The sequence below is a fragment of the Epinephelus fuscoguttatus genome, linkage group LG5 (assembly GCF_011397635.1).
Source record: "Epinephelus fuscoguttatus linkage group LG5, E.fuscoguttatus.final_Chr_v1".
In the NCBI taxonomy this organism is placed as follows: domain Eukaryota; kingdom Metazoa; phylum Chordata; class Actinopteri; order Perciformes; family Serranidae; genus Epinephelus; species Epinephelus fuscoguttatus.
The window spans coordinates 5,354,555-5,374,577 of record NC_064756.1 but is presented as its reverse complement, the minus strand read 5'-3'; the positions used below and the strand labels follow the sequence as shown (position 1 = coordinate 5,374,577).

Here is a 20,023-nt window from a genome sequence, read left to right as displayed (position 1 = left end):
ATTTTGCATCACGGCCAGAAAATGTAGTTTCTCATGACTGTAATTTAGATGTCAGTCATCGGGGGTGCTGAGGAAAACCATTTCATCGTGAGAAGGTTGTGCACGTGCTTTGTACAGAACATTTTTCTTTTCATGTTTAATCATGTTTAAGTGCACTGCACGGAGCACAGACGTACAGTTCAGACACTTGATGGCGAAGTGAATGTAACGCAGCGCACCAGGTGGGAAATGGAGAGTGATTATGGACACAGGCAATCAACGCAGCATGTAGCGTTGAATTCCCCAGCTTCACAGTGTGTGTGTGTGTATGCTGTAAAGGTGTGTCCTGTCGGATCAGAAAGTTAAGTTTGACAGAAGGTGTTTGCTTATTCTTTGCTCCACTGGTCCTTAAACCCTTTGATTATCTGTCTCCTGTCTGTTGCTGCTGTAACACTTCACTGCTCTGTCTTATTCTGGCTGATGTCGTGTCCAACATGACATTTCCTCTCTCTGTTCCCCTCCCTCCTCTGAACCACACACCTGCTGCAAATTCATACCTGTCACTTATTTATGTTCTTTTTCTGCTACCCTTTTTGCTGAGCAATTGACCGTCTACTAAGATCCGTTGAAAGATTGTTTTGCACCACCCGCATTTCGACACAGGGTTGATGCAGAATAAAATCCTCTGATGCCAGTTTTCGTTGTGTCCAAACAGTGGAATTACAGTCTGTCACTTGATGCCATTGGGCTCAAGAAGACTTTTTCCCATTGACTTACACCGCAAGAGAGACATTTGTAAATGAATGGATACATTTTTTTTGAGTGTCACAACCCCTACGAAATGTCTCGTTCCGCTATAAAGATTAACAAGATTAAATGATTTTATCCCTGCTCAAGTTAGCAGAGTGCTAAACTGGAAGTAGCTGGCTGGTCTGAGTGTCTGTTGCCCTAGTTTTTGCGGTGTGTCCCGCACCGTCGGCACTTAGGTGTCACCAGTGGCGGCTTTTCGGCCAGCTGAGCATGTTGAATCAGCGGCGGAGCTTGTCGGTGAGAGAGATCACTCTGATTGGCTGTTCAGGTTTTATTTCCTCGCCCCTGTAGCAAGTGAATCTGCCTGTAGTGAAACCGGGGCTAACCGGTGCTTCCTCCTCAGGCTCCACTTCACTCAGCTGCTCGACAGACCCGCTGCTTCTTCCCACTTTAACCTGAATAACAAACCGGAGCTAGCTGGGAGCGGCTAGCGGAGCGTTAGCCGCAGCATGACCGGAGGGAAGCACAGCCAGTTAGCCTCCGCTAGCCTCTGAGCTAGCCCCGGCTCTCCGTTTGGATCCAACCGGAGCACCGAGCCCTGGTTTGTTATTCAGGTTAAAGTGGGAAGGAGCAGCGGGTTTATCGGGCAGCTGAGTGAAGTGGAGCCTGCGTCTGGATGTAATAGTCCGTGGAGGTGCTGCAGTGCTCGGCTGCACAGATAGGAAACCCCTCGGCTGACAGGATGTACCACTCTCTCACTCCACTCTCTCTCACGCAGGCGCAGAACGTACGTGCCACTTGGCCGTCGGATGTAGTCCGTGCAGTGTGTTCAAATGCAGCTGACACAGGGCGACGTAGACGACGCAACAGTTGGCTTTCGTCACCGCTAGTTCTTTGATGTCGGTTTGGTGTGTCCGCACCTTAAGTCGCCAATCACAAACAAGAGTCAAACAAAGAGTCCCACTTCTTCTTCATTGATGCATCATTTATTTTCACATCTGTGTCCATAAACCATTCAACGGTACAAATTTTCACCAATACATTGAGCAGCACACCTGGCTTCTTGCAACACTTGTCCCTCAGTGAATGGTTCCTACCTATACTGACAAGCCCCGTGACAGAACAGTGACCCCTACAGGACAAATTAGGAAGGTTTCTGTTTGTAGTCCGTTTGTAGCGCCACTAGTGTTGACCAGTGATTTTTAAACAGGCTTTGGTTGCATGCAGGTAAACAGTCTTTGTGGAGAGTAAAAGAGGGAGAACACATTGACCTAAATTCAATCTCAGAACCCATCTGCTTTCATCTGATGACGATTTAGCTTTTTATTAGCTTTTATGTTTAGAGGGGTTAGCCAAAATGTTGTCTGGACCTCTACCAAGTTGCAGACTGAACTGGATACAAGTGAAAGAAGAAGTGTTGGCTCAGATATGTGCTGGCTCATAATTAATGATATGAGTTAAATGTGTGCTTTTCAGTGTCATTAAAACAGCCCTTTACATTTCCAGTGCTGCTGCACATATCTATGTCACATAGTAAACTGAAGCCAGTCACAACTCATGGTCTGAATGACTTGTTTCCAGAGGTAGGAGTTGTGAAACTGTCCTTCCAGTGATCAGTAATCCATGTTGTGGATCAGCTTTGTCGGATATTTACTAGGTTTATGTATCACGGTATCGACCTTAGTGATAGTGAGTGCACTGAGTGATTTTGGTTATTACAGGACAGAATCAAAACTAGCTAACAGATACTCTGCTGCCACCATTTCCCCCTTCTTCATTAGTTGTCTTTGCTGATATATGAGCAAACAGTTGCCTGGTTTCACGTTCAGCAGACACAGAAACATTAGCATTCATTTGGACGTAGCTGTCTGGCAGCTCAGCTCTAATATTCACCCTCTTTGTACCTCTGTTTTGTGAGTAACCCAGATGTAATAAATAATCAGATGAGTAACTTGTGCAGATATATATTGATGAGGCAACAATTTGTGAAATAATTAAATAGATTATTATAATTGAATGTTTTTCCATCATTGTTTTTGATAACTGTATTCTTTTTTAAATGTCGCACTGCCTCTTAGTATGCCCTTTATTTCACGCGTCTGTTTTTATGTCATGATGACATTTTTCCCAACAACACTTTCATTTCATGTCAAATTTTATTTCATAATGTCACTTTTCTTGAGTGGTGCTGTCATCGCCCCCTCACCCTTCAGCTGACAACATACACCCTGTCTCTCCTGAGCCAGGGAGCTTAACCACTGCTTAAGAATGTCGCTGCTTTGTTTATCTAATGCAGCTTTTTGTAGCTAAATAAATAAATAAATAAATCTACAGGCAGTTTAGGTTTACCTAATATGATCATTTTTATGACTGTGCCGTTGATAGCTGTGGCAGCTGGACTCAAAGACGAAGTGATTAGTTTTTGGTGGTCATAGGTCAAAGCGCAAGGTCACTGTGACCTTGTCTGTGTCGTTCTTGTTGTTACCTCTTATAGTGACAGTTTACCGGCTAGTGTCAACAGCACACGTCACGCCCTCACAGGTTACCTACAAGGCCACTGCCCTTAAAGGAGGAAAAAGGGTGAGCCAGTAACATTGTGAACACAAAATCTTAAGAGCACTTTTAGAGAATTTCCCCCAGTTTGGCACAAACATCCACCTAAACTTAAATATAAATTAGATTATATTTTTGATTTTATAAGATTTGTTGGTGGAAGGTCACCGTGACCTTGCATCTGTCTCATTCTTGGGAACATGATATATCAAGAACACCGTGAGGGACTTTCTTCAAATTTGGCACAAACATCCACCTAAACTTAAATATAAATTAGATTAGAATTTTTGATTTTATAAGATTTGTTGGTGGAAGGTCACCGTGACCTTGCATCTGTCTCATTCTTGGGAACATGATATATCAAGAACACCGTAAAGGACTTTCTTCAAATTTGGCACAAACATCCACCTAACCTTAAATATAAATTAGATTAGAATTTTAGATTTGGTTAGATTTGTTGGTGGAAGGTCACCGTGACCTTGCATCCGTCTCATTCTTGGGAACATGATATATCAAGAACACCATGAGGGAATTTCTTCAAATTTGGCACAAACATCCACCTAAACTTAAATATAAATTAGATTATATTTTTAAATTTGATTAGATTTGTTGGTGGAAGGTCACCGTGACCTTGCATCCATCTCATTCTTGGGAACATGATATATCAAGAACACCATGAGGGAATTTCTTCAAATTTGGCACAAACATCCACCTAAACTTAAATATAAATTAGATTATATTTTTAAATTTGATTAGATTTGTTGGTGGAAGGTCACCGTGACCTTGCATCCGTTTCATTCTTGCGAACATGATATATCAAGAACACCATGAGGGAATTTCTTCAAATTTGGCACAAACATCCACCTAAACTTAAATATAAATTAGATTAGAATTTTAGATTTGGTTAGATTTGTTGGTGGAAGGTCACCGTGACCTTGCATCCATCTCATTCTTGGGAACATGATATATCAAGAACACCATGAGGGAATTTCTTCAAATTTGGCACAAACATCCGCTTTGAGGTGAATGAATCAATCCACTTTTAGTCAAGGATGAGGTGATTAGAATTTGATACTCAAAGGTCAAAGGACACTGTGACGTGAACTTCAGCAGGTCGTCTTGACCATGTTTACATGCCTAAATGCATTGAGCTGCTGCCACGTGATTGGTTAGATATAGATGTTAACAAGCAGTTGAACAGGTGTCCCTAATAAAATGGCCAGTAAGCACTTGGTTACAGACATGTCTAATTTGTCCTGTTGAATCCCAGCAGAAGGTTATTCTCATCAGCAGACGGTCGTCTGTAACTGAACTGATCGTGTGTGTGCGTTTCTGTCTCTGTGTGTGCGACAGGAGGGCGACTCTCTCGGGGCGATGGAGAAGGTCTGTCGTCAGCTGACCTATCATCTCAGCCCCCACTCTCAGTGGAGGAGACAGGGCCTGCTCAAGAGGAAACCTCAGGCCTGGTGAGTGTGTGCGTGTGTGTGTGTTGCTATGGTACAGTATGTGTCCTCTGTTTTTGTTAACATCTCAGTGTGTCACCAATGTGTCATCATCTGTTGCCCCCTTGGGTGTCATGGAAAAATCTACTGATGTCTCTGTCTCTTTTATTTTCTCACCGTCTCATGGACACAGTTGGAGGTGAAATCAGCTCCTTCTTTGTCACCTCTCTTTGCCTTCTTGTTTCCCTCTTACTGTCGTATAGTTCATATTTTTATGCATACATTAACGTCTGAATTATATTTGAATTATGTGGTTCGGCTCTCAGTGAGTCTTCCAGAATCACACAGCTAAACGTTGCTGGATGAGTCGGCATTTGAAGTTTTAGGCAGTCAGTTTTTTCTCCTCTCTTCCTTTTTGCACCTGCATTATGCAGAAACTTCCTTTTAAAAGTCTGCAGCCAAATAAAAATGGAGATTTGGATGGATTTAAAACATACAGCAGGGTTACACAATATGCAAATCAGTCATGGAAAGTAAGTACAAACAACTAATCCACATGTGTCTCCAGCTCTGTAAAATACAGCCAGCAAAGAATTAACTTCAAACTGCTGGAAGCTGAAATATTTTATGTATGCAGAACGCTCCAACTGTTCAGCGTTCAGCTCCACTGAGGCTTTGAAAGCACCTGCCTCCTTAAGAAATGTTTGTTGTTAGCTTTTGGTCACTGGATCTCAAACTATGGTACATGGTTCACATCAGTGGGGGTGCTCAAACTTTCTTTTTACCTGAGGGCAGCTACTTTGTGAAGCTTTCGATTTACTGGTCCATCTACGTCCCAACCCTCACCTGTGGTCATGAGCTCTGGGTAGTGACTGAGAGAAAGAGATCACGGATACAAGCGGCTGAAATGAGTTTCCTCTGTTGGGTGTCTGGGCTCAGCCTTAGAGATAGGGGGAGGAGCTTGGACATCTGGAGGGAGCTCGGAGTAGAGCCGCTGCTCCTTCACATCGGAAAGGGGTCAGTTGAGGTGCTTCAGGCATCTGATCAGGATCCTCCTGGGCGCCTCCTGTTAGAGGTGTTCTGGGCACGTCCCACTGGTAGGAGGCCCCGGGGCAGACCCAGAACACACTGGAGGGATTATATATCTCATCTTTCCTGGGAACACCTTGGGGTCCTCCAGGAGGAGCTGGAAAGTGTTGCTGGGGAGAAGGATGTCTGGGGTGCTTTGCTTGGCCTGCTGCCCCCACAACCCGGCCCCGGCTAAAGGGCCATGCTGTTTTTACCTCGCCAAAACTTTGGAGCGTTATTTAGCCCCCTTGCTGAGAAGCTAGTATAACATGGTTGGTCTGACTAGATTCCTTTGGTCTTCTAGTTACATAAGTATCATCACTCTAGCTTTAAAAGTCAGCCATCTCTATCCTCTAAAACACAGGCTGCGTTAAGAGCCGCATGAGATTAAAACAATTAAGAAACATGAATGTGTTGTGTTTGGGTGTTGTTCTCATCACAGTTAACACATAAACACTAACAGCTCTACTTTTAATATTTGGAGATGATTTCCAGTCTTATCTTACTATAATAATGACGAAAACTCTTTCTGTGTGTGTGTTCCATGTTTTTCTCCTCACTGACTTGGTCAATCCATGTGAAATTTGGCACAGTGGTAGAGGGTCATGGGAGGATGCCAATGAAGCAATATTACATCAATTGGCCAAAGGGGGGCGCTATAGCAACCCATTGAAATGTCAAACTTTGAATGGGCATATCTCATGTATAGATTTTCCGCCATTTTGAATTTTTTGAAAAACACTTCAAATGGATCTCTTCCTAGGAAGTTTGAGCGATCTGCATGAAACTGGGTGAACATAATCTAGGGAGCAATATCTAAAGTTCCCTCTTGGCAAAAGTTGGAAAACTTCCTAAAACTGAGCTTCTATAAGGCAATGAATATTGCGGAGGGCGTGGCTCATCACATAAAGGTGTAGAACATCTCAAGGGTTTCACCCATCACCACGCAACTTTGTAGGTATATGACCACACATAATCTGAGGGGACCCCTCCATTATTGACCCCATCAAACAAAATGGGGGCGCTAGAGAGCTCATTTCTTATCTAGCCTAATTTACTTTTTACTAACTATGGTTTACATAGCTCTCCACTGACTCTTTGCTGTCCCTAAACATTCCTGCAGATAAATATTGTCACTGTCTCATCTCATATAATAGTGCCTTACTTTACTTAAGTATGGTTCTGATGATGTCGCTCATAATTAACACATCGCCTCTTTCAGTTGACTGAACTAGTTGATATTCAGCTTCGTGGTAGCAGTTATCCAGACGGCTAATATTGCAGTTAGTGAGGCCAGGTAACCAAAAGATATCCTGCATATGTTGACCTGACTCTGTAGTTCAGGCCTCTGGTAGGATGTTATGTTATGTATAACTCTTTTTATTGGGGTTTTCAAAGTTAAGCAAATCATGGCAGTGGTATAAAAGTGAAGACAGAATTTCTTGTACAAAAATATAAGAATATTCTACAACTCAAAAGTCCAAAATACCCTTAAAGGTGATTTATAGGATGTCAGATTGACCATGTTTTGTGTTATTTAAACTCAGCTGCCAGGTCTGGTAGAATTTCTCTTCACACCCTCTTGAGGAGAATTTAATCTTTTCCAAATGCAGGTGGTGCATCACACCCTTCACGAGAGCAGAATGGACAGGAGCCTGTGTTTGCTTCTTAACGATATCAATCTACGTGCTGATTAACACAAGAACCTTTATACCAAAGAGTGCAGTCAGTGGATTCGGACGTCTGATAGCGACGACTGAAAAATATTTCACCAATATGTTTTGACTCTCGGGCAGTGCCAGAGCATTTGGGCTGGTGAGGCTCGTGACGGCCCACAACGGCTGCACGCTGGACTGGTGTTTGGACACATTTAACAGAGCTCTTTTTTTGATAAGTGAAGTCTATGCAGTATTTTAAATAGCTTTTACCCATGACTCTTCCAAAATAACAACTTTAACAAATCATTTACCAGGCTACTGTCAAATAATCTAGGGAGGTGATACAATCTATACACAGAGGTGCCTCCTTTGATCAGAAATATAGGTTCAGTTGGTAAACTAAAGTTGCCTGTAAATATCTGAATAAATGAGTATGTGGTTTAAGTTTAGTGCGTAACAGCTGAAATGTTGAGAAATACCGTCAGTAAAAAGATCTTTGAAGGAATGAACGTGTTTTTCGTGCCACAGCAGAAACTCTGCATCAGTGACAGATGGAGCAAAAGAGTGTACGTCATGTTTTTTGACTGATATGTGGGGATAATTAAAATCAAGATGATCTTCTTTTATTTTCTGAGGTGCTTAATGAGAAATGGCTCAGAAACATGGTGAATAGCGACAATCTAAACACTCTTGTATCATAATCACCGTATTGAGTTTTATTCCAAAGGGATAAAAAACACTTTCCTGTTCCCCTGACTCGCCTCGGCTGTGAAGCTGCTCACTGTGTGACGCTGCACAGCCTAAACCTATAAAATGCGTACTGGTGGGAGCAGATGGCAGAGAAATGACAGTGTAGCAGGACACATTTGGAGCGAGGAGTCCCACTGCTGCGTGATTGGAGGATCAGTAGGGACTGAAAATCTCTGCACCTCAGCTGTGAGCATGAACACCAGGTGTCACCTCCGCTACAACAACAGTTTGCAGACAAATGCACAGGTGTAGAGGGGTGGAAATAACAATTCAACACAGACCATAAGATTGGGTTCCTGCTGAGTGTGTTTGGGTGTGCGTCAGTGTTTCACAGTCAACAGAATTTATAGGTTGTTTTTGTTGTTGTCAAAGAGCGAGCTCAGAAAATGTGCCGCTAAAGCAGGGTGTCACCTGTAATGGAATTAAATGATAGCTGGAGATGAAAATGGAAATAAGTTTGGTAATTATCTTGAGTAATTCTGGACTGGTGGGTGAGATTTAATCAACGCAGCGCTGCAGTTGGCACTTCAGGCTGTCATGAACTCCAGTCAGAGTGATTAGCCAGAGGAGAGACAAACCCCATTTACTCTGAGTCTCAGGGCAACACATGAGACTGAATCATCTTTTTGCATGAAACACACGCCATTAATGGCCTCTGCACACACACGCACACACACACACACACACACACACACACACACACACAAATATATCTCCATGCTAATTACATCAGCCTTTCCCAGAGCCAACTAAAAACGGATGAAAAATCTTTCTGTACAGACGTAGACTGTATATCAGAAGCTGATGAAGCCTCCAGCTCTGACAAGTGAAGTCAACACTGAAGTGCCTTAAACCTGCACTCTGTCTAATGGCCAGCAGGGGGCGACTGTACTGGTTGCAGAAAGTCTTCTTAATGTCTTCTTAATTAGATCGAAACACAATGTTTATCTACAATAACTTCCAGGTAGAAGTTCCTCACATCATGTAACATTAAAATCAAATGACGCTGAGCAGATGTTGCCTCAGTTAGTTTGCTTTTATTTGAGTGTAAGTGATATTAGGTTTTTGAAAATGTTGATTTTTTTAGGTGGCTAAAAGAGGGGTGTACTGATATATTGATGCAATGATCAACAATCCAAAATCATCGATGCAATAGTGAAAACATTGTCATCATCTTTGGGTTTTGCCTTTATTTTTGAAATTCTGTGTCACCGTCAAACAGCAGGAGGCAGATAATGACAAGCAGCTGAGAGAAAGACAAAGAGACAACGTTATTTACTCAGCTTTAAATCAGCATTGGGGAAATATTTAAGATTTCGTGCGCTTGTGCCTTTTTTGCGCTGGATCCCGTGCGCGCTGTGACACCATTGTGACACCGTCACTGTAACTGTCTGAGAGACAGTTTTTACACAGATTTCATTCAAATGTTTATTATATATTTTTCAGTAATACTTTAATCAATGTTTTAATTCATACAGTCATTAAAATGTGTTAAAATGTAATAAATAAGTTGTTTAAAAGGGTAACTTTAATTTCAAACTGGACTATACACATACACTACCTCAAAAATAATTTTTGGTTAAAAATCCAATGCTTTTGAATGCAAGTTTTATTTTGATGTTCAGTGTCACAGGCCAAAGGAACAGAGTTTCGTGAAGGGCACACCTGATGCATTATGGGTCAGGAAACAATAGGCAGCAGAGAGAGAGAGAGACAGGATGCCTGCAGAGAAAAGAGTCAAATGTGGCTGCAGAGGAACAGAGTCTACGGCCTAAATTAACAATATTCTGCGTGGTTCAAGAGGCGCACACGGTAATGTACCTTTGATTGGGTCGTATTTGTGCATAATATTTTTGAAATGCCTTTTGTATATACTTTTTGTTTTTTTTGTTGCTGTGTTCACGAACTGGGATCTGTCTATTAACAGATGTTAGCATGATAGACTTAATTGCTGGGCCAGTCTCATTGGTTTTACATGTTTTATTTTTTGTAGTTTTCACGGTGTCTGATGAAAGAAAAGCGGCCATAAATCATAAAAAGACATTTGTATGATGCGTGGCCATTATTTATTGGACCGGTGCAGTTACAGTCACTCTGGCTCTTGAGTGTGCCTGTCGCACATCTACATCGAAAACAATGAATTTGAGGGTGCAAAAAACACGGCATGTGTACGTCCCCAACCCTCACTCCGATATCTTGTCTATGGCAACATAAGCTGCTCTGTTTCAAGAATGTTCGGCTGAAAAAATGTGCATCTGTGAGGAGATGCCGTGACTTAAACCAACGGTGAGTCAGAAGACGTATAAATAATACATGTAGTTTGTTAAACTATGAGTGTGCTTAAGCTAATGATGAGTGACTAGTTAAAAACAATTGCATTGTCCATGAACCTTGACAGTTGTTACTGAGCTGAATGTTATGCTTAAGTGATGTTGTTGTTAATCTGTGTTTCATGGTTGTCGGGAGAAGTTTTCCTTCAGGGCTTTCAGACAGATAGTTTTATGAAAAAGATGAAGGTTTGGGTTAAAATGAAAAGATTTCTTCCAGAAAGGTCTCTGTCAGTGTGGGATCAGTTTAAAGCAAACTTGACTGCACTGAAGTGGTTACAGCTATTTACATTATCATGTGTCTTATATATCTTTCATGGCCAAAACCAAAAAGTGGTAGCTTCTCCTGTAACAGAACTGTGTTAAATGGGCAGATATTACATCATGTGTAAAGAATCGATTTGATATCTGTCGTGATGATGCTAGTTATTTACACCCCTAGGCTAAAATATGTGGGGCCCCCTCCGCATTTTACGTCGTTCAGCTTCCATGTTGTTTATCAAACATGATAGCAAAGCAACAAAGTTTATGTGTTTAACCAAATATCTTTCAACGTTACAATTACAGCTGAAAATGACAACAGAAATCAACAAGTTTGCCGATATCACACACCTCTTCGACATATTCTTATAGGGTGGTTGGTATGATATACTACAAATTTGTGCCCCAAGAGTGCTGTTACGTCCTTAACGCACAGTTACGTAATCATGGTAAAGTTATTGACGTTACGTTTAGGAAAAGAAACATTCTAAGGACATACCTTAAAATGACTCAAAGTTGATTAGAAGTTCACACGGCTCCGAACACATGACTCCACGTCCCGGGCGAAAGTCCGTTATTTTTGTGACCCATCCACCACCCCAACCTGCCTCCTTACAAGCACTCGGGACTGTTCCTTGTTTACTGCCATCAGCACATTGGTCATGTCATCACAGCCTTTCAAATTACGTGAGATATGTATGACTTTGGGTGCATAACGAAGAACTTTGTGAGGACAGCCTGACCTCTGAAATTGTAATCAGCCGCCAGTTGTGACAACAAGTGATTGTTGTTGTTAGTGTGACGTCGAAAGTCAGTTGTGCTGCATCGATTTCGATCCTAATTTGGAAACATAACCTCTTCATCATGAGTCCCACAATGTTGCAACAAAGACAGAGTGCACTCCTACATCAGTGGAGTCAGTTTGGGTGGAGGCAGTGCCGAGTTTGGCTTTGAACCCTTCTAAACAGACTAACTGCAGTGTTTTAAGTGCTGGTTCAATAGTTGCTGTTGCTGGATAACATTTCACGCCAGTAACCACAACAAACACCACAGTTTCATTTTGGTAAGTGGGCCTCGGTGAACACTGATGACTCAGGAAGCCCTGCTCTGAGAAGGAGCCTCGAACAATGAGGTATTTTTAAATGAAACAGATTGAAACAGTCATAACACTAAGATGTAAATGGCAGACAGGTTAGAGAGAGATTTTTAATTAAGCCTGCAGTAATTGAAACAGATATTGACACACAGGAACACGTCTCACTACGAGGAAGGTCTCACCTCCGACCATGTTACTGCAGCCTCCAGGAATAGTTTTGAGAAATTCTGACGGTAATGAAAAATTCCTCTCTGCTTTTCTAAGTGTGTGTGTGTGTGTGTGTGTGTGTGTGTGTGTGTGTGTGTGTCTCCAGCTCTGTGTGACAGCAGTGTTAATCAGGTGTTGGTCTTCTGCTTTTAGCTACGTGCATCTCATGTGTCCACAGCCCTGAACATGAGGGAAATGTTCACTCAGATTTGACAAAATTTCCTGAAGACAGAAAGCAACAGTGCTGATTTCATAATAGCTAATAATCTCTTTTTAACCCTTTAAAAATGGACCTCACGCAGACTGCAATGGAACATCGTTGTTTGCATGATCCAGTTTAAATAGATCTAAAATAAAAACCATAGTAAGTAGAGCATTCATTCTTTTTGCAGCAGAAAGCTAAGCCTTCTGTCTTCTGTGTCATCATGCCATGACCTTATGTTGCCTTACATTATGTGCCGTGTAAGGCAAGACAGCCTTATTTGAATAGCACATTTCATACACCAGGGCAATTCAAAATGCTTTAAAAACAAAATGAAGGATAAAGATTTACAATAAAAGAATAAAGAGAAAAAAGATATAAAAGGTTAAATTAATCACTAAATATTGTACAATAAAAAAATCATTAAAAATAGCAAAAGTGCAGATGAGGTGCAAAGATAAACAAGATTAATTAAAATGATTTAAAATTGAGTTTAGAAATAAGGTTGCAGTCATAACAGGGTGGAGCAGGCAGTGTTAATAAAGGAAAGTTTTTAGCTTTTTAGCTTTGTAATCTGCATAGTTATAGTTCTTTATTATTCTGTATGATTTGGCCTGATAGAAGCATAAAGAGATTAAACAACAGGGGTCCCAAAATGGACCCCTGTGGAACCCCACATGTCACGGCCATCTGCTCTTATAGTTACCAGTTTAGACAAAGTACTTCCTGTCATGAGGATGTGACTTGAACCATTCAAAGACAGTTCCTGAGAGTCAATCAATTATTGTGGTTTATTGACTTACAAACCTTTTTCGCTTGGGTTGTTCAGATTTTAGGGATACGACGCATTTGTAGATACTCCAAGAAATGACATCACAATAAGCAAAACTCTAAACTCCTAAAATCATCAAGTTTGTTCATCATTTGAATTTCATGCAGGACTTATTTTCAGAAGATTCATGTCATTGTATTTTATATTTCTTTAAAAACATACTTTAAGATGAGTGTTTGGATTTTTGGACTGGATTTTGTTGGATCAATAGCATCTCCATCAGGCCAACACTGCCACAATATTCAGTATTTTTTAATCATATTCTCCCACAATTTGAGTTAATCTCCACTAAATGTCACACACAGCATGACTCACATATTCAGACTCATCTGTTTTTGGAAGAATAAAGATAAAGATGCACAAACAGAAAGAGAGAAATGACTTAATGCCTCACTTAGAAATAATTCCCTTGTTTTTATCAGCAGTAAAAATTGTAGCCAAATTCTAGCAGCTTTTATAAAACAGACAGCGTTTCAGTTTAATTTATCTTCTTTGGATGAAGACATAAAAAGCTCTGTTTGCTCCCTGACTCTCAGATTCAGGTCTTACATCACTGACAGTGTGGTGGACGGAGAACGGGGGCGTGATCAGGCCCAGCTGGACCTGGCAGCTCTGGATCTGATCTGAACTTTAGATCACCGATCACAATCAGAAAAAGACACTGAAATGGTGAAACCAGCCATCGCTGCTTGTAAGGACGGAGCGTATATAACATGTAAATCAACTGGCGGGCAGTTTGTTATTGTCCATTCAACAAGAGTAGGGTGGTTGTGAATCGTGAAAACAAAGCAGGAGGATTAACAAGGCTTACTGTTCGTTGTCTGGCTGCTGAACAACAGCTCCTTTCAGTGTGCTCAACAAGTCCACTCAGTGGTTTGAAACGAGGCAGCTGCACAGCTGAACGTCTGGAGCGGCCAGCAGATCTCCACTCTGCTTTACGGCCAAGGTCTGAGACCCCTGCAGAGAAAGCTGTGAGGTAAACACTGTGGAAGCACGCACTCTCAGGGCACGGCTACATTTAGCAGCACAAGGACGAGACATCTCTCTGTAAAAAGGAATTTACTTTATTTGCCCATCAGCTGTGTTTGATTGAAGTCGTACTCTGAATATAAAGAGCGAGCCAGGAGACAGAGAAGCAGATGGAGATGCATTATTTCAAGATCACCACCATCAGTGACTGAACAGCTGCTTCATGCAGATACCATGTTTACAGCAGTCTTATTTTTCATCCATCATCACAGTTGTAGTTGTCGCCACACTTTCTACTCTTCTGACTACTCAGAACGCCCGTTACCACCAAACCCTTTCAGTCCAGTACCTTTGGAACCAACAGTACCCCTTCAGACATGGTACCTAGACCCTCGGTCTGTTCAGACAGTCCTCTTAAATGTGGGCGGGGTTGTTGTCACTCACTGCTCCGTCCAGCACTCGCTGTATTTCCTCACCAGCGGTGACACAGATGGAAGTCTGCACCTGGCTTATCGTCCACAGAACGAGGCTGCACGCCCACATTTTCACAACAAAATAGAACAGGCTGCAGTGAGAGTCTCTCTCCATGGGATATTTCAAAATAGCAGCTTTGTGCATTTAGTCCTTCTCAGGCAAGCTCAGGGGTTTAGTGTTGCTGGAGCCCACAGGAAGTGAGGATTAGAATATATGACCTTCACATAATTTGGTCAAAATTAATATAGATTTTAAACACTTGAAGATCCACTCATTACTAAAAGTGTGTGTCATATAAAAACTAAAGTGATGGTCAAAGTTGTCACAGTGAAATTTAAGGTGTGCTGATGGATTCACGTCATCAACTCATGCATTGAGTAACATTACAAGTTAACGTTCCACCTTAAAAGTTGCCGGCAGTCGGCCCAGTGAATGAAGTTATTGTTTCTCAGACTCCAGCTGCTGTGAGAGGCAGCAAAACATCCTTTCATTTTATAGTTACAGTTTACTAATAAAACTCTCCACAGTATGAACAGTGGTTACATGAGCCTCAAAACCAGACACAACTCAGCCCTGAGCAGAGTGAGCGTCCTCTACTGACCAATCAGGCTGCAGTGTTCACAGCTCCACCTTTTAGTACCACATCTGTGTGCTAGGTACCCCAACAGAGGGGGGACCAAACATGGGGACGGTACAGGATGGTTCATTATTACACCGTCCACAACTTTTTATCCAGGGAACCGGAAAAAAAAGTGTTCTGAACTGAACCGTAACATACTACTTGGTGGAAAGTGATTAGTGGACAACCACTCACTCCAAAGTTGTCAAAATCCAGCACTTGGTCAGTGACTTCCGGCTTCAGACACCGACGAAAAAAAACATCCTTTCACGTTGGCAGGAAATCCAAAGTGTGGGATCATTTTGAGAAGGTGAAGGACGAACCCAAGGTGAAGGTTTTGTATTTCTCTGTAATGTAGCACAGTGTCAACAATGTTACTGATACTATTCTTTCTCACACCTTCAACTCAAACCACCAAAATATATCATTTAATCATTACATTCATATCAGAAACACGCAGGAGACTAGCCGACTGATGGACCTACATGATGACTGTTGTTTGACGAGGAATATTCTTGGTCAGGGGGCAGCTCTACTGGAGAGGCTCCATACAACAGTCAGTGTCTTTAAGGAGCAGCGAGCGAGGAGCAAGATGTTGACTGACAACCAGCGAGTAAACAACTGCCTGTCTGTCCACCACTTGGCCCTGCGTCTTTCTGCCTCCTCTGGGTTTTTCATCCTGTTTCCAAATGGCTCGTTTAATTTTCACGATGTTGGAAAGGAAATAATGAGGTCTCGCTGAGGTTTTGCTTGACCACAACATTGTTTGCCATGGAAACTCACAACACACTGTTAGACGCCCACACACACACACACATATACATGATCACTCCTCACCTTGGCTAATAATACATTTACCTTCTGTCTGCCTGTACCAGCGTCTCCTTCTGTCTGTCCGCCTCTGTTGCCGTCTGTCTGCCGCCTGCTGATTGGCTGGCTGTGACCGCTGCACCGACAGATTTATTGGCTGCCTCCCACCTGTGCTCCGACAGCCAGCAGAGAGAAGTTGAATGTAGACTCAGGTTGTCTGTTCCTCGTCTGCTTCTTCTCACCAGCAGGCAGAGTGAAGCAGGGAGGATATTAGCCCTGATCTAAATTTACATTTATGTGTCAGGTAAGGACGTGAAGGATTAAGCAGCCAGTTAAGGTGAACACTGGATTCCACCAGGTTTTATTGTGAAGCAGCTGGTGGTCGACACTCAGCAAACACTTCATACGATAAAATCCTAAAGCCACTTTTTAGCAGTATATTAAAACCCTGCAGAACCGCTGTCTGACAGAGAATCAGGCAAAGAGCAGTTATTGGAAATGTGACGCTGCTAGTTTCAAACCCATTTTCCTGCCTGTAGGAAGTCATTGATTGGCCGTCTTGTATCCTGCTGCTTTTGTTGCAAAGCTCTCACAAGCGTTTCTTTACACTGATCAGCTCCTGGAGACGACTCAGGCTGCAGAGGAAGGCTGATGGTTTCAGTATTATTTGTAGATGAAAGCACAGAGAGGCAGTGAAAGCTTTACAGAGACTTGATGCAGAGCAGCTAAAACACCCCGACTACAGAAAGCAGAAGCTTTTTTATGATGAATATTTTTGTGCATTTTAACCCTTTTAACTTGGGAGTTTTCCTAGCTTAGCTTTCCATTAGTCGGCTAGTCTCCTGCATGTTTACGATATGAATGTAATGATTAAATGATATATTTTGGTGGTTTGAGTTGAAGGTGTGAGAAAGAATAGTATCAGTAACATTGTTAACACTGTGCTACATTACAGAGAAATACAAACCGTACTAATGAACCTTCATTAATATAGGCCTATATTTTATCTCCAAGTGCACGTCACACACTGAGCGAGCCGCCTGTTAATGACGCTGTGGGCTAATGGGCATGTAGCTACTTCCATGTTTCAGATGATACGTCATGTTTGTAGTCGACCAATGAAGATGAGTTTACATATCACCTTGGGTTCGTCCTTCACCTTCTCAAAATGATCCCACACTTTGGATTTCCTGCCCGACATGTTATTAACTAGCCTGTGGAATAACCGCAGGTACCAGCCCTGGAAATTAACCTGACTCCTGTCTGACTGCTGAGCGTGGACACTTCCTGTGTCTGTCCTTTCACATTAAAGTCACACATGGCTCAGTCATATAGGTTTGGATTTATTTTGACTAGGCACAGCTTCTAATAGAGTCTTACGGTTTTATTTTTTATTAATTCATAATTTTTTCCTGCGACTAAGCAACCAATAAAATCTTGCCAAACTAATGACCTTTCTGGTCGGCTAACATTTGGTGCAGGGGGCAGCCGTTGAAAAGATTTCTGTTGTATCACCACAGTATACCGTTATTAACATGGGGGGTTGGACAGTTGTCTATTTCTACTTTAAAGGTCCAGTGTGCAGGATTTAGTGACACCTAGGGGTGAGGTTGCGGATTGCAACCAACGGAAACTTCTCTTGTGTACCAAACGTGCAGGAGAACTAAAGTGCCTGGCGGGAAAACACGAATGGCGCTATCTAAAGCCAGTGTTTGGTTTGTCCATTGTGGGCTATTGTAGAACAACATGGCGGACTGCGTAGAAGAGAACCCGCCCTTTATGTAGACATAAACAACTTTTTTCAAAGTAACAAGAAGCAACAATTGCTATTTTCAGTTGTTTATACATAGTTATAAATTCTAATATCCTCCAAATCCTACACACTGGACCTTGAAGTTCAGGCTCCAGTGTTGCATTGCAAATATATCCTTCATTTAACCAGGTAGAAGACTCACTGAGATTTCCAATGTGAGAGTTTGGAGACGGACATTTAGCTGCTGCATACACAGTACAGTGACGGACAAGGTTCCCACATCTAGTGACAAAACATAAAGCACAATGAGATACAGTATCCGACTTCTTCAGGCACTTCTTTAGGTGCATTCAAGTAAGGTAAAGGAGGTTGTTGGGTTGGTGCGGGGAGCAGTGAGACCTGGCATTAGGGAAGCAGCCAGAGCTAGCCAATGAATCTGGATAAAAAAAAAAAAGTCAATTGGGGGCCAGCAGGGGGAACTACTAAGCAGGGTACATAACTATTTGAGATCAGGTGGAAAGATCCACCAATCAGTCCTCTCAGGAGAAAATCCAGGAAGAGTAAGGTTATTTAAGTGCGTATTGTATTGTATTGTAGTTACGTAGCATGTGAAATAGAGTATGGTGAATGTGCTAGGGAGGGTAGTATCAGCACTGTCTCTACCTGGAGCTCGCATGTACAGAGCATGGGTTTGGTTGAAGGTGGCAGTGCTGTTTGGGCTGAGAAAGCCATGTGTAAGTAAGGTAAAGGAGGTTATTGGGTTGGTGCGGGGAGCAGTGAGACCTGGCATTAGGGGAGTGTCTCTGGGATGCCAGAGATCACTGTCTAGCCTCCTGGAGGTGTCGTTGGACCAACTAGATGAAACACCGGTGAAAGGAGGTTCCCACCTGATGACCCCAAAGATCATAGGGCTTATGAGGTTATTCACTGAGTGCTGATCCTCTCTCTAGAGCACAAACTTCTTGTGTTTATTTGAACACAAAGGGCAGATCATCATAGTCCAATAAAGGTAAAAAAAATTGCCAAAATCAAGTGTTTCCTTGTCTTGAGGGAGAAACAGGATTTATTTCTGACAAAGAAACTAAATTAAAGCTTGAAATCAAGGTCTTCAATGTGTGATTTGATTATCCACAATAATACCTCGATACTTACATGTCGTGACCATTTCAATTTCAACCTCTTGAGCAGTTTGAAATCTTAGGAAGATAAGATGTTAATTTGTCGCATCTTACACTAGTTGAAGTCGAGCTAAATGGAACATCAAAGGCATGCTGCAGGAATTCAAGGGTTTGTACTGAAGGGGATGAGCAATAGATGACTATGTCATCTGCATAAAAATGGAAAGCAGCATTTGATAAATTATCACAAAGACTGTTTATCTAGATGTCTCGGCAGTTTTCCTGCATTTGAATGGGAACAGAAAACGTACAAAGCAACAGCAGAAGCATGATTTATTCTTCAAGCAGGACCAGAGCTGTTTTGTTGTTTCCTCTTGTCCCTCTGTTTCCCTGTGTCATTGTTATCAGTGTTAATCCCTCTGTATGTCTATAATTTCCCAGATGATTTGTGTCCTGTGGTGTTTAATATGTTGGCTCGCTGCTTCCATCAGTGTAAGGCCCCTTTTCTCCCTCAGAGCGAGTAAACCTGTGCATAAAGACGCAGCTACAGTAAATTTACATTTAGTCAGTTTGAATGCGGACTTGTTTTCAATCCCTCTTATTTGGCTTCACTTAAACTCATTTTAAAACCGTGTGATGTGTGTTTTTGAGCAGCCCACATGCTCACAGCTTTCAAATTGAGTCGTAGTGTTAACTTCAGTCTTCAAATATTAATGCAGGCTATAACTTACACACTGGAGATAATGAAGTTTCGAAATTAATCTGGGCACTTCAGAAGCACTCTGATTCATTTTCTTTCTCTCCCTTTTTTCATTTTAATCCAAATCTTTTTTTTGTCTCCTTCCCCTGACTCCTCTGAATCACTCTGGCCCCTGAATTGTGCACTCCTGCCTCCCCTCACTGAGCAGCGTCGTCACCCTCAGGCTGTTGCTGGCTTTACAATGACTGTGATCATAGCGCACAGACGAGAGCAGGGAAAACAATGAAACACCCATTTCTAAAAATACATGAGATTATGACAGAACCAGCAGCAGTGATGTGTGAGAAGGAAACAATGAAAGAATCAGTAGAAAAGGTGATTCACGCGGATTATGCTTCTGATAAATTTAAATGATCTGCTCTCACAGGGCTTAGAAGGAAGACGCTTTAATGTTT

General features: G+C 42.0%; 2 protein-coding genes across 2 annotated transcripts in view; both read left to right on the top strand.

The window, feature by feature from the left end:
* Nucleotides 1-5,921, top strand: part of LOC125889186 (TLC domain-containing protein 3A-like) — a 198,612-nt gene extending 192,691 nt beyond the window's left edge. The window contains exon 6 of the transcript XR_007449419.1: nucleotides 5,752-5,921. The gene's annotated coding sequence lies outside the window, so the exon portion shown is untranslated. The remainder of the gene's footprint in view (nucleotides 1-5,751) is intronic.
* lrrc75a (leucine rich repeat containing 75A) overlaps nucleotides 1-20,023 on the top strand; it is an 83,020-nt gene that overhangs the window by 45,255 nt on the left and 17,742 nt on the right. Inside the window, exon 3 of the mRNA XM_049576931.1 lies at nucleotides 4,636-4,748. Coding sequence (XP_049432888.1) covers nucleotides 4,636-4,748 — 113 coding nt within the window. The remainder of the gene's footprint in view (nucleotides 1-4,635; nucleotides 4,749-20,023) is intronic.